Below are 16000 nucleotides of genomic sequence, written 5' to 3'. Positions count from 1 at the left end.
CTTGTCAAAATGAAAAAAATAAAGGGCTAAGGGAACATATTTTGTGGGAAAAAAAATCACATTTTTTCATTTTCACAGTTCAACGTTGTAAAATTCTGTGAAGCACCATTGGGTTCAAGGTGCTCACCACATGTCTAGTTAACCCCTTTTCGACATCGGGCGTAATTGTATGCCAATGTCGGACTCCTTCCCTTTGATGTGGGCCTCCGGCGCTGAGCCCACATCTTTTCCGGCACCTGTTACCTGTTTTGAACAGGTGAGTATAAAAAAAGGTCTTCTCTAACAGGTCGGAGTGGGGGCAGATATACAGCATTATAGAATGCACTATATCAGGCCTGAATGGGGGTGGCCATATCTTATCCCAAATCTGGTGACAGGTTCCCTTTAAGTATGAACAACACACGAACTTCACACTGACGCCATCTGTGTGCTGTCTGTGATTTTCATGGATCTTTAGTACGGGTAATTTTGATCCATGATGAAGATCAAAAACGAACAAACAGAAAGCAAAAAAATCCACAGACATGTGAATAGCACCATCCATTATACTTATGTGTTCTGTGAAAATAACGGATAAAACACGTACTTGAAAAATGGACGTCTGAATGAAGCCTGGCTAATGGTGGGAAAATAAAACACTTACAATTATTTAAAATAAGTTAAAGGGAGCTTGTAATTTGAAAATACACTATTAACCTGCAGATATGAGGATAATCTGCAGGTTATTTGCGTCCTGAACCTGCCCAGCGCCGGCACTTAGAACCTCGCTGCCGGGAGAAAATGAATTTAAATCCTCCTGACATCGTTCGGGTTTCAGTCACGGGGCAACACCGGCGCTGGAACAGTCTTATCAGAGAAATGTGCTTCTTCCCCCTCCCACCCGGACTGGTCAGTCGTTTTTAACATTCTTATTTCATGGGAAAGTCTGTATTCAGTGAAATCAGATTGTTACATGACTGATATAACAATCACTGATATTACAATCTAGACAGGAGGGCGAGGAGAGCTCCACAATTCTCCTCCCTTCCCCTCTACATAGAATCTTATCAGTAGCCGCTCTTATCTCCTCTCTCAGTAATATATCACTCTGTCTTCACTGACTATAGATTTTACCACAGAATTGAGAATTTTAATAATGACCAACGCAATCTGGCAGAGAAAGGAGCAGATTTCTCTGATAAGATTTATTACAAAGTTCCATAATTTTGACATATACTATTGATTTCTGAAATAGAAATTAAAACAACATATGCTCCTTAACATAATAAATTAATTTGGACAGTAGGTCATTTTCTGATGACTGATTTCAGTTTTGAGATTATTTTTTTGTTATATATAAGTGATATGAAACGTTTTAAAAAATATTTAAAAATTAAGTTTATAAGGATTGTCCAGTTTGATAAAAAAAAAATCTTTTTAAGCTTTGTTTAAAAAGGTAAATAAGCTGAGTATTATTTCACCTTTTCGAGCTGCTGAGCTCACTGATTGGCGGCAGCGCTGTCAACAAGACAGGGTACGGTGCCGCAGACTGCTGGCGCTCGGCCCGGGGAGGGAAAGTTATCCCCATTTTTGGTTTTTATTACTAACATAGCTTGTTATTTTATTACACATTCTCTTAAGCAATCTGCAGATGCAATGCAATTTTTTAATAGCCTTCTAGCTTGGCTGGGCCGGGCTGGGTCACGTTACCATTTTTCGCTTTATTTTGGCAGCTTCCTGTGAACACTGTAAGGTACCTGTATGGAAAGGGTTACATTACCTGGCTTCTCTGGAAGGTGGAGCTAGCTTTTAGTTCCTTCACCAGAGAAGTATATTTGTATCTGACTGCTCAGCAAGGTGTTTAGGGATTTCACTACACAGGAGCAGTCCGGGGGATTGATGGGGGAAAAGCTAATGAACAATCATCATGCCTTGCTTAATGAGGGGGAGGAAAATGAGATGGTAAGTTTTCTAGTTTAATCCATTTGCGCAGACTGCTGGCTTTGCATCAGAGTTAGCTGGGTCTACTTATCTTATTAGGTCCAGTGTTCTTTTATCTGCAGATGTAGCAGAGTGGAGTTTGGCATTAGATCTAGCTGATTACTGCACCTTTATATGTTATGTGATATGGTTATGTGAAATCACCAAGAGTAAAGAAGGCAACACTGATACTTCGGTCCCATCCTTTATCAGTAAATTCCAGAACTGCATCTCATATACTGGTATTCTTGAGGAATTAGGGCGTTTGGGGTGACACAGAAGTGCAGGTATGTAATTATTGTGTACTCCGACCCAGTATAAAGTTCTGGAGGGCTGACGAGTAAGTCTGAGTTTAGAACACGACCATAACCACAAATTGTGCTGCCAAGGATTGGCCTGTGCCGCTATCACATGGCGACATAATGTAGGTGAATGGGATTGCATTACGACCCTTAGATATACAAAGTGGGGGGCCAGTTTGATTTTTTTGTGACTTGTTTGTCGCAATAGCCTGAATGTGACTCCATTTATCTGCATTACGCTACAATGTGGCAGCGGCACAGAGCGATCCTTTGCTGCACGAGCCGCGTCGTAGCCGTATAACCACAATCGAAAGACTGGTCGCCATACTGAAGAAAACGTTAGAAAAGTAGAACTATATAGATCAGCACAATGTAGAAGTACAGCGATCTTCTATTTGCCTTCCGACAAGCTACATTGCCTCCCACACGTGTATATGTAGACTAGACATATTGCATATGATACAAGCTTTAGGAAGGCAGAAGGTTGAAGATTGATATGAATACGTGCCGAGACCTTTCTGATCATGCTTGACCTACAGTGTAGTGTTAGTCGCTGGCATGACATTTGTTGATTTTCGTTAAGCATTTAAACCTATTAGGCATTGCTATAGAAACTGCATTATTGAAGCAGACTTTGTACTTGTATAAAAATTACTGTTTTTTTTTTAAACTTCTTGAGTATCATTTCCTCTATTTGTTAATCTGCTCAGAAACAGCCCAGACCAGTTTAAGACAACTCTGTCTCCATAATTCCTTACATGTTGCGTTCTGCTAAAGGGAACAAATGCTCCTCTCCGCTCCTAGGAATGTAATATGGATGGGCTTACTCACATATTATGATCAATGTGCTTTATCACATGTCCTACTGTGATGTTACAGATCAAACTTGCCAATACAAGTCTGTGACCCCCATGAACAGATAGTCAGCACATGACTGTCATCCTCGTTCTGTCAGTATTTTACTGTTTAATGGATAAGAGAAACTAAGACTTTTTATTTTTCTTCTTGACCAATACTGAAAGTCCATTTTCAATGTTCCAGATGTGTGAAATAATAATAAAAAAGGCATACTAATTTCCCGCTCATCCATTCCATGCACTGAGTTCCTCTGCGACCTGATGAAATTGGTTATATCCTGGAAACACTGTTGCAGCCCATTACTAGCTATTGATGGGCTGCAGCCTTCAAATTCCGTAAGACTGAAGCGTTTCGTTAGGCTGTTTCCGTATAAAAAGCAGTTGCCACTTTTGTCTTTCCATTAAGTTTGCTGAGGCTCTGCTCCTGCAGGATGTATTGCTCATGTAAGGGAATGAGCATTACCAGCATTTCTGTTCAATGTGACCCAGATCTCCACAACAGAAGGCGTAGCCCAAAAGGGTTGAGTGTCTGAAAGTCCCCTAAACTATTTATATTGGGAACTCTAATTTTCAGCAGTTTCTTTTTTAAATGTCTTTTATTCTAAGGCAAAACATCATATCTTAATGTTTGTAATAACTGTGTTCATTTCCAACTAGACTGTCCATCACTGATTACTGGCCAACTCTACAGTCTATGATGAGCGAGTGTGCTTGGATAAGGTGTTATCCGACCATGCTCGTGTCCTAATAGAGTATTTTCGACGTGCTCAAAAAAAATGGTCAAGTTGCCCCAGCTGTATGTCTTGTGGCTATTCTACTGCTGCAACACATTCAGGAATTGCCTGTTTGTTAGGCAATCCTTGCACGTGTTGTGGCTGTCGAACAGTTGCGGGACATGCAGCCGCTGCGAATCAAGCATTTTTTTCGTTTACACTGAAAATCCGCAATTAGGACATTAGCAAGTTTAGATAACACCTTATCCGAGCACAGTCGCTCATCACTAATGGCCAGTAATATAGGCAACAAGCAGTAAAGACTAGAATTAAAAATCCATTCTTTCTTGAAAACAAAGGGGATTTAAAAAAAAAAAAATAGATTGCAGAGTTACCGTACTTATTTATACAAGGACTTTACAAATTGGCCCAATAAATAGAGTTGTATGAGAAAGTGTTTGCCTCCTTCCAGATTTCCTATTCTTTTGCATGTTTGTCACACTTAAATGTTTCAGATCAGCAAAAAATGTATATATTAGTCAAAGATAACACAAGTAAACACAAAATGCAATTTTTAAATGAAGGTCTTCATTATTAAGAGAAAAAGAAATCTAAACCTACAGGGCCCTGTGTGAAAAAGTGATTGCCCCCTAAACCTAATAACTGGTTGGGCCACCCTTAGCAACAAAAACGGCAATCAAGCATTTTCAATAATTGGCAATGAGACTTTTACAATGGTTTGGAGGAATTTTGGCCCACTCATCCTTGCAGAATTATTGTAATTAAGCAACTTTGGAGGGTTTCCGAGCATGAACAGCCTTTTTAAGGTCATGCCACAGCATTTCTGTGGGATTAACAGCAGGACTTTGACTAGGCCACTCCAAAGTCTTAATTTTTTTTTTATTAAGACCCTCAGCGGTGGTCTTGTTGGTGTGTTTTGGAACATTGTCCTTCTGCATTACACAAGTGCACTTCAGCTTGAGGTCACAAATAGATGGCCAGACATTCTGCTTCAGGATTTTTTGGTAGACAGCAGTATTCATGATTCTATTTACCACAGCAAGTCTTCCAGGTCCTGAAGCAGCAAAACAGCCCCAGACCATCACACTACCACCACCATATTTTACTGTGGGCATGATGTTCCTTTTCTGAAATACTGTGCTACTTCTATGCCAGATGTACTGGAACATAAACCTTCCAAAAAGTTTAACTTTTGTCTCATTAGTTCATAGACTATTCTCCCAAATGTCTTGGGGATCATAGTAACATAGTAACATAGTTATTAAGGTTGAAGGAAGACTTTAAGTCCACCTAGTACAACCCATAGCCTAACCTAACATGCCCTAACATGTTGATCCAGAGGAAGGCAAAAAAAACCCATGTGGCAAATAGAAAGCTCCACTTTGGGGAAAAAAAATTCCTTCCCGACTCCACATACGGCAATCAGACGAGTTCCCTGGATCAACGCCCTGTCAAGGAATCTAGTATATACCCTGCAACATTATACTTTTCAAGAAAGGTATTCAATCCCCTCTTAAATTTAAGTAATGAATCACTCATTACAACATCATACGGCAGAGAGTTCCATAGTCTCACTGCTCTTACAGTTAAGAACCCGTGTCTGTTATGATGCCTAAACTTTCTTTCCTCCAGACGTAGAGGATGCCCCCTTGTCCCTGTCTCAGGTCTATGATTAAAAAGAGCATCAGAAAGGTCTTTGTACTGTCCCCTCATATATTTATACATTAAAATAAGATCACCCCTTAGTCTTTGCTTTTCCAAACTAAATAGCCCCAAGTGTAATAACCTATCTTGGTATTGCAGACCCCCCAGTCCTCTAATAACCTTGGTCGCTCTTCTCTGCACCCGCTCCAGTTCAGCTATGTCTTTCTTATACACCGGAGACCAGAACTGTGCACAGCATTCTAAGTGTGGTCGAACTAGTGACTTGTATAGAGGTAAAATTATGTTCTCCTCATGTGCATCTATGCCTCTTTTAATGCATCCCATTATTTTATTTGCCTTTGCAGCAGCTGCCTGACACTGGCCACTGAACATGAGTTTGTCATCCACCCATACACCCAGGTCTTTTTCATTGACGGTTTTGCCCAGAGTTTTAGAATTAAGCGCATAGTTATACTATATCTTATTACTTCTCCCCAAGTGCATGACCTTACATTTATCCCCATTAAAGCTCATTTGCCATTTATCAGCCCAAGCTTCTAGTTTACATAAATCATCCTGTAATATAAAATTGCCCTCCTCTGTATTGATTAGCCTGCAGAGTTTAGTGTCATCTGCAAATATTGAAATTCTGCTCTGAATGCCCCTACAAGGTCATTAATAAATATGTTAAAAAGAAGAGGGCCCAATACTGACCCCTGTGGTACCCCACTGCTAACCGCGACCCAGTCCGAGTGTGCTCCGTTAATAACCACCCTTTGTTTCCTATCCCTGAGCCAGCTCATAACCCACTTACACATATTTTCCTCTATCCCCATTATTCTCATTTTATGTATCAACCTTTTGTGTGGCACCGTATCAAAAGCTTTTGAAAAGTCCATATATACTACATCCACTGGGTTCCCTTGGTCCAGTCCGGAACTTACCTCTTCATAGAAGCTGATCAGAATAGTCTGACATGAATGGTCCCTAGTAAACCCGTGCTGATACTGGGTCATGAGGTTATTCCTCTTCAGATACTCCAGTATAGCATCCCTTAGAATGCCCTCCAGGATTTTACCCACAGTAGAGGTTAAGCTTACTGGCCTATAATTTTCCGAGTTCAGTTTTTGTCCCCTTTTTGAATATTGGCACCACATTTGCTATACGCCAGTCCTGTGGAACTGACCCTGTTATTATGGAGTCTTTAAAGATTAAAAATAATGGTCTATCAATGACTGTACTTAATTCCTGCAGTACTCAGGGGTGTATCCCATCCGGGCCCGGAGATTTGTCAATTTTTGTGATTTTTATACGCCAACGTATCTCCTGCTAGGTTAAGCAGGTGACATTTAATGGGGAATTTTTATCACTAGTCATTTTGTCCGCCATGGGATTTTCTTGTGTAAATACTGATGAAAAAAAGTCATTTAGCATTTTGGCTTTTTCCTCATCCTCATCCACCATTTCACCCAGACTATTTTTAAGGGGGCCAAAACTATCATTTTTTAGTTTCTTACTATTTACGTAGTTAAAGAATATTTTGGGATTATTTTTTTTCTCTCTGGCAATGAGTCTCTCTGTCTCAATCTTTGCTGCCTTGATTTGCTTTTTAAAGAATTTATTTAATTTTCTGTATTTATTTAATGCCTCCTCACTACCTACTTCCTTTATTCTCTAAATGCTTTCTTTTTGCGCCCCTTACAGCTCTATTTAGCCATATTGGTTTCCTCCTATTTCTACTATGTTTATTCCCATACGGTATATACTGTGCTCAGGTCCTATCCAGGATGCTAATAAATGTCTCCCATTTTCTTTGTGTATTTTTATGTCTCAGGATATCGTCCCAGTTAATTGCACCAAGATCATCTCTCATCCGTTGGAAATTTGCCCTCCTGAAGTTTACTGTCCTTGTAACCCCTCTACTACACATCTTAATAAAGGATACATGAAAACTTATTATTTTGTGATCAATATTCCCCAAGTGACCCCCAACCCTTATATTTGATATGCGTTCTGGCCTGTTGCTTAATATTAGGTCTAGCAGTGCCCCCCTTCTTGTTGGGTCCTGAACCAGTTGTGAAAGGTAATTGTCTCTCATAGTTGTCAAAAACCGATTACCTTTGCTGGAACTGCAGGTTTCTGTTCCACAATCTATTTCAGGGTAGTTGAAGACCCCCATAATAATGACTTCTCCTTGAGTCGCAGCTTCATCTATTTGCTTTACGAGGATCATCAAGATGTTTTTTGGCAAAATTAAGACAAGCTTTTTTGTTCTTATTGCTCAGCAATGGTTTTCATCTTGAAACTCTGCCATGCAGGCAATTTTTGCCCAGTCTTTCCTATAGTAGAGTCATGAAAAGTGACCTTAAAGGGAACCTGTCACCCCAAAAATCGAAGATGAGCTGCGGCCACCGGCATCAGGGGTTTATCTACAGCATTCTGTAATGCTGTAGATAAGCCCCCGATGTATTCTGAGAAAAAAGAGGTTAGATTATACTCACCCAGGGGCGGTCACGCTGCGGTCTGGGTCTGATGGGCGTCGCGGTCCGGTCCGGGGCCTCCTATCTTCTTACGATGACGTCCTCTTCTTGTCTTCACGACGCAGCTCCTGCGCAGATGTACTTTGTCTGCCCTGTTGAGGGCAGAGCAAAGTACTGCAGTGCACAGGCGCCAGGAAAGGTCAGAGAGGCCAAGCGCCTGCGCACTGCAGTACTTTGCTCTGTCCTCAACAGGGCAGACAAAGTACGCCTGCGCAGGAGCAGCGACAGGAAGCAAAGAAGAGAACGACATTGTATGAATGTCCACGGCGCATATCGGACTGGACCGCACCGGGACCGCCCCGGGTAAGTTTAATCTAACTTGTGTTTCTTATCTTGCAGGTTACACTGGGGGCTTATCTACAGCATTATAGAATGCTGTAGATAAGCCCCTAATGGCAGTGGCCTTAGCTTATAGGCCTAAAATGTGGTGACAGATTCTCTGTAAAGGGAATCTGTCAGTAGGTTTTTGATTTTCAATTTGAGAGCTGCGTCATGTAGGGGCAGAGACCATGATTCCAGCTCTGTGTCACTTTCTAGGCTGTGTGCTGTTGTTTAAATAAAATGAGTGTTTTATCAGGAGAAGATAAGCACTACAAGACTAGGTATCTCATGGCTCCTAGTCCTCCTGGTCTGTGTAACCCCACCCACACCACTGACTAGCAGCTTTCTGTACAGTGTACACAGAGAGCTGCCAGTCATTGATGTGGGTGGGGTTATACAGAGCTTAGGATTCTGAGCACTGCTATATCTGCAGCAGAAAAAAAATAATAATTGTGTTAAAATGACAGCATGCTGACCAGAAAGTGACACATTGTTGCAATCAGGATTTCTGTGTCTACAACATGCTGCTCTCAGATTACATAGTTAAAACCTGGTAAAAGATCCCCTTTAAGGGGAACCACGGGCAACCTTAATAAGAGTCTGGCTTCACAATTGCAGCCACGTATGTTTTATTCTGCAATGTTGCAATTGTTTGAAAAGCTGGCTGAAGACCTGACTAGTCTGATGACGACCCCAGCTGGCTTTTCCCCACCCCATGCCCGTCGATTGACAGGTCTCTATAATTATTTGTATATAGAAGTGTTTGGGGTCGACTTTTCTTAAAGTAGAAAACCCCTTTTACTTAAGTTTATGTAGTTTGACTATAAGACAGTGTTAGTAAATGTTTGCCAATATATTTTCCTGACAGAATTACATAAAATCAGAAGACATTTGGAAGTAACGTAAAGGATGTACGCTTTTATATAGTTGCTGGAGTATATACAGTGGGGCAAAAAAGTATTTAGTCAGTCAGCAATAGTGCAAGTTCCACCACTTAAAAAGATGAGAGGCGTCTGTAATTTACATCATAGGTAGACCTCAACTATGGGAGACAAACTGAGAAAAAAAAAAAATCCAGAAAATCACATTGTCTTTTTTATCATTTTATTTGCATATTATGGTGGAAAATAAGTATTTGGTCAGAAACAAACAATCAAGATTTCTGACTCTCACAGACCTGTAACTTCTTCTTTAAGAGTCTCCTCTTTCCTCCACTCATTACCTGTAGTAATGGCACCTGTTTAAACTTGTTATCAGTATAAAAAGACACCTGTGCACACCCTCAAACAGTCTGACTCCAAACTCCACTATGGTGAAGACCAAAGAGCTGTCAAAGGACACCAGAAACAAAATTGTAGCCCTGCACCAGGCTGGGAAGACTGAATCTGCAATAGCCAACCAGCTTGGAGTGAAGAAATCAACAGTGGGAGCAATAATTAGAAAATGGAAGGCATACAAGACCACTGATAATCTCCCTCGATCTGGGGCTCCACGCAAAATCCCACCCCGTGGGGTCAGAATGATCACAAGAACGGTGAGCAAAAATCCCAGAACCACGCGGGGGGACCTAGTGAATGAACTGCAGAGAGCTGGGACCAATGTAACAAGGCCTACCATAAGTAACACACTACGCCACCATGGACTCAGATCCTGCAGTGCCAGACGTGTCCCACTGCTTAAGCCAGTACATGTCCGGGCCCGTCTGAAGTTTGCTAGAGAGCATATGGATGATCCAGAGGAGTTTTGGGAGAATGTCCTATGGTCTGATGAAACCAAACTGGAACTGTTTGGTAGAAACACAACTTGTCGTGTTTGGAGGAAAAAGAATACTGAGTTGCAGCCATCAAACACAATACCTACTGTAAAGCATGGTGGTGGAAACATCATGCTTTGGGGCTGTTTCTCCGCAAAAGGGCCAGGACGACTGATCCGGGTACATGAAAGAATGAATGGGGCCATGTATCGTGAGATTTTGAGTGCAAACCTCCTTCCATCAGCAAGGGCATTGAAGATGAAACGTGGCTGGGTCTTTCAACATGACAATTATCCAAAGCACACCGCCAGGGCAACGAAGGAGTGGCTTCGTAAGAAGCATTTCAAGGTCCTGGAGTGGCCTAGCCAGTCTCCAGATCTCAACCCTATAGAAAACCTTTGGAGGGAGTTGAAAGTCCGTGTTGCCAAGCGAAAAGCCAAAAACATCACTGCTCTAGAGGAGATCTGCATGGAGGAATGGGCCAACATACCAACAACAGTGTGTGGCAACCTTGTGAAGACTTACAGAAAACGTTTGACCTCTGTCATTGCCAACAAAGGATATATTACAAAGTATTGAGATTAAATTTTGTTTCTGACCAAATACTTATTTTCCACCATAATATGCAAATAAAATGATAAAAAAACAGACAATGTGATTTTCTGGATTTTTTTTTCTCAGTTTGTCTCCCATAGTTGAGGTCTACCTATGATGTAAATTACAAACGCCTCTCATCTTTTTAAGTGGTGGAACTTGCACTATTGCTGACTGACTAAATACTTTTTTGCCCCACTGTAATCTCCATATAAATCAGAGCTGTACTATTCCTGTGCATGAGAGAAGGGCCATTGGATAGGTAGGCCTTACTCATTACCCTTCTGGACACCTGTGTAGTAAAGACAAGATTAGGGCATCCACCATATTCTATCATCTTCATTAGGAGATATGTAATCTTCAGCTCACCATTGAATTAAACAGGTTATTTGTACCTTTTGTATTTCAGCCTCTTAATAAATCTGAACTGACATATCAGACACAGCCCATAGACAGGAGTGGCACAATTTCTTTTTTTTTTCTAACCCCAGACAGCTTCTTTATATGTGCCTGATTTTTGTCCCATTGTTATTTTCCTAAACATAGAGCACTGACAAGCAAAGATCAATCATCAGAAAGCACTTTCACACAGCAGCATTCTAGCCAATGTGTTTCATCACTATTTGTAACCAGAGCCAGGAGTGAAAACTACATATAATGGAAACTATAATGGAATAACTCCTGCCTCTTCTGTGTCTAGAAATATTTCTGGATTTGGCTTAAAAATACTGAAGCGTGGACTGGCACATGACTTTCCTGTTACGGATTTGATCCCAGCAAATATGTTAGAAAATGTGTTGATTTGGATGCAGATTTACCTTGGACAGCTTTATTCCTTGTATACAAGTGTTATAGATGTGGGATATTGCTGGGAGCATAATGATTATTAATGTAAAATAAAAAATGTTTGCATATCTAAGTGCTATATATCCTAAACTTAATTTAGTCGAGATGAGAATTATGAACAGTTCCAAATATCAGTCAGTTTTGTAACAAATCTTCAGGTTTCTGCTAAAAAGCTGAAGGTAAAGTGGAATTTCACCGCTCGGCACAACACTGACCCTAAGCATACCGCCAACTCAACAAAAGAATGGTTTCACAAGAAGAAATTCAGTTTGGCAAAGGCCCAGCCAGAGCCCAGACCTAAACCTACTTGAAAATCTGTGGGTGACTTGAAGAGTCCTGTACACAGGAGATGCCCTCGCAATGTGACAGATTTGGAGCACTACTGCAAGGAAGAATGGGCAAAGATGCCCAATTCTAGACATACCATGCTGATAGACTCCTACCCAAAAAGACTGACTGCTGCCATAATTTCAAAGAGTACTTCAACAAAGTATTAGTATAAAGGTGTATATATTTATGTAGCCACGTTATTTTAGTTCTTTATTTTTCTTTTTCCACCCAAAGAGAGTTTTATTTATTTTTTAATTAAATTGTACATATTATGAAGATTGAACAAGCTAGATCATTTATACAATTGCATACATCATCTCGTTTTGACATTTGAATTCACAAACTTCAGCAAATTTAAAAAAAAAATATATATATAGGTTGACAAGCACAAGTATTTCAGTTGCCCTGAAAAAACATATACAGTTCTGTGCGAAATATTAGCAGTCTAGCATCATTAGCACCAAAGTGTTTAATTACTGGGGAAAAAAAATCATGAGTAGGTTTAGGCAAGTAAAGGGCAATCAACAGTCACGACATACGCTCTGCTAATTGGGTGTAATCAGCTCATTTATTGAAAGAGGGGATTCTAATTAATAGCAGTCCAGAATTCAATTAGTGAGGTCATTAATTCTGTGAAGAAACAGGTGTCAATTATGGCCCTGCTGGTTTTCGCCTTTGTCCAGTGAGTAAAATTGGCCTTTCTAGACACTGTACCAAAGGAGAAAGAAATTTGATCAAAAAGTTGATTGGAGAAGGGAAAACATATAAAGAAGTGCAGAAAATAATTGGCTGCTTAGCTCAAAAGATTTCCAATCTTTTAAAATGGGAAACAAAACCCAATGCACGTGGTAGGAAAAGAAATACTACCATCCCCATAGATCATAGAATCACAAGAATGGCAAACAAACATCCCATGATTAGCTCCAGGGAGATCAAAGATCTTCAGTTATCTGTCAGTCCTGCAACTATCAGAAGATGCCTACCTGAAGCCAAACTGTTTGCAAGAAAAACACTTAATAGTTGTCTACAGATCTCTGAAGGGCTGTCACAGTGTAGAGGGATCATCCTTATTCTCATTTGCACATGGAAACACGAGAAGCAATGGAAAAAAATTGAAAGGGAGAACATACAGATTAGATATTAGAAAAACTTCTTAACAGTGAGGGTATCGATGAGTGGAACAGGCTGCCATGAGAGGTGATGAGTTCTCCTTCAATGAAAGTCCTCAAACAGAGGCTGGACAGACACCTGTCTGAGATGGTTTAGTGAATCCTGCATTGAGCAGGAGGTTGGATATGATGACCCAGGAGGTCCCATCCAACTCTAACATTCTACGATTCTATGGAATCCTTGTTAACTACCATTGCTGGAATAAAAAGACATTTGTTGAAAAGGTTACAGTTTGACTAGCCTAAAGAGAAATGGCGCAACAATGTATAGACAGATGAGTGCAAGATTGTTCTTATTGGGTCTAAAGGCCGGAGACAGTCTGTGAGACGACTCATAAACACTGAATTAAAGCCACAGTACACTATGAAGACTGTAAAACATGAAGGTGCAAGCTTAATGGTTTGGCTAGATTCTCATATTATGGAGTTGGCCCAAACCAGGCACCATGGACCAGTTTGAAAATATCAAAATACTGTAAGGCTACGTTCACATTAGCGTTGCGCGCCGGTGTGTCGGCGACGCAACGGCGACGCAACGCACGACGCACAAAAAACGCGCGCAAAAACGCTGCGTTTTGCGACGCGTGCGTCGTTTTTTGCCGAAAATCGGACGCACGAAAAATGCAACTTGTTGCATTTTCTTGCGTCCGACGCTAGCGTCGGAAATGACGCACGTGTCGAAAAACGCAACCAAAAAAACGCACGCGTCCCCTATGTTAAACATAGGGGCGCGTCGCCGCTGCGTCGCCGCTGCGTCGCCGACGCAACAGCGACGCACATTAGCGGAACGCTAATGTGAACGTAGCCTAAGAAGTCATGTCGCCTTCTGTTAAAGAAGAAATGCCCTTGAAATGGGTGTTTCAGCAGGACAATGACCCCTAGCACACCAGCAAGCGGGCAACATCCTGGTTTCAGACCAATAAGATTGATATTATGAAGTGGCCAGCCCAATCCCCAGACCTCAATCCGACTGAAAATTTGTGGAGTGACATCAAAAATGCTGCTTTTAATACACAATCTAGGAAGTCAAAAGAACTTTGAAATGTAGTCCTGCCAGCTGGGATTGGAATATTTGTTCTCAGGTGTCAGATGTTAGTTGACTCCATGCCACACAGATGCAAAGCAGATATCAGAAATAAAGGTTATGTAGCTAAACATTAGTTCATTGTTTAATAGAAAAGCAGTCTGTAAACAAATTTTGGTTTATGCTGTAGATATTCGAGTTTGTAAATGAAAAGGCAGACACTGCTATTTTTTTGAGCAGCTTATTATTCTTGATGTTTTGTTCATGTTTTTATTTGGAATTGAATGTGCAGTGCTCTCAGTGCCTTTGTGTATGTGAAATTAAATGTTTTTATGATGATTAAACTTTATTTCCGTTGTTTTAAACAATCTGCATTACTTTGCACATAATTGTATAACCTTAAGAGGTTTCATAGGACTGTATCCAATCCAACCTTTTCAAACTCTTTAATGCAAACACAGCCTTAGTAATGTCAAAGTGACCTCAACATATATGGCTATGGGAAATCAGATGGTAACCGTTTTTCACGGCTTTGCTGTCGCACACTATCTCTAATGTTTTTTCACGGTTTTATGGCTTTCTCTCCCCATCTCTATTCCTAAACTGTGAGCTGTGACATCCATTCACTATCTAGATTCACCTCGAAATGGCTGCTGCATTTCTTTCTTGTGCTTTTATACAGGCTATAAGACCCTCTTGATTGGTTGTGCTATATGATGTGATGGCTACAAGGCATTTTGAGGAAGCCTACCAGGTGCCCATGTGAATTTTCTCTGGCTGATATAATCCTCTTCAATGTGTACACTGTTGGAGACCATTTTTCTCGATTGACACAAATTGACTTGCAAATTGTTTGAATTCATCACATCAGTAAATTCTGAAAAATTTGACACAAATTTGATTTGCATCAACTCGATTCTCTCATTTCCATTGTCCACCTTTTACACCAATGTACTCATTATATCAAATGGCATTTAAAGAAGACTGGAGTTTACTTAAAATAAATTCCTTTTTTTTTTCAGGATGCATTTGGATACAAGACCAGCACCTGTCGAAAAGTTCTGTGTATATGTGGATATATTTTCTCCCTTGGATTTCTATGGCTTACATTCTACTGGAAACCAGAATGGCATGTGTGGGCCAATTGCATCCAGTCTTCCTTACGGGAAGCTGATGTTGTACTACTCAGAACCACAGTAAGTTTTTTTTTTGTAATACATTTTCCCCTAAAAAATGACTGACCAATGAACAAAATACTTTTCAGCAGGCAGTGGCCTTTTGTATAATTATCTGTGAATGTAAATGTAAATCTGGTTTGTTTTTCATTAAAGTGTATTCTAGGCTCTCTCAACTGTTTGCAATTTATAGTATATTAACCCCTTAATGACCGCAGATATGCCTTTGAATGGCAGCAGTTAAGGGGCCTTTTTCCTCAGCACCACTTTTTAACAGCACTGAGAAATAGATGAATATCACCCTATCAGAACATCTCCAGGTAGCTGAAACCTTGGATTGGGGCTAGTTTTTATGGTTCCCAATCCCCTTATCACCATTATTAAATGACTAACGTTTATCCCATTCAAAAAAAAGGAAAGTTCCATTTAAAAATAATTTCTCCCTCCTCTGATCTAATTTGTCAGAGGAGAGAGAAATGGTGTCCCCTGGTCCCTTATGGTACCTTGGTATCTGAACTGCCATTCCCGGTCCCCCTCCTCTTGTCTCCGAAGCAAAATGGGGGAGCATGCGCTGTGCACCCGATGAGAGCGGTCTGCCTGCACACGGCAATGTCAGAAATCAATTTAATTTAATTGGTTTCTGACCCTATCACAGTGATCAAAAACCCAATATTTAGAAAATATGACAGCACTTGACCTGTGTCTCTTCTCCCCTTGTAGTTGTTCTGAGAGAGAAAAGAGATACACTACGC

At 40.6% G+C, this 16000-nt stretch overlaps 1 protein-coding gene across 1 annotated transcript in view; it reads left to right on the top strand.

Annotated features, from left to right (window-relative positions):
• Positions 1–1752: 1752 nt before the first annotated feature.
• LOC138638129 (probable cation-transporting ATPase 13A4) overlaps positions 1753–16000 on the top strand; it is a 285554-nt gene continuing 271306 nt past the window's right edge. The window contains exons 1-2 of the mRNA XM_069727162.1: positions 1753–1941; positions 15096–15269. Coding sequence (XP_069583263.1) covers positions 1879–1941; positions 15096–15269 — 237 coding nt within the window. The 5' untranslated portion in view covers positions 1753–1878. The remainder of the gene's footprint in view (positions 1942–15095; positions 15270–16000) is intronic.

Source organism: Ranitomeya imitator, chromosome 5 (genome assembly GCF_032444005.1).
Source record: "Ranitomeya imitator isolate aRanImi1 chromosome 5, aRanImi1.pri, whole genome shotgun sequence".
Lineage (NCBI taxonomy): Eukaryota > Metazoa > Chordata > Amphibia > Anura > Dendrobatidae > Ranitomeya > Ranitomeya imitator.
Note: the sequence above shows the minus strand (reverse complement) of the source record. Positions and strands in the feature narration are given on the sequence as shown.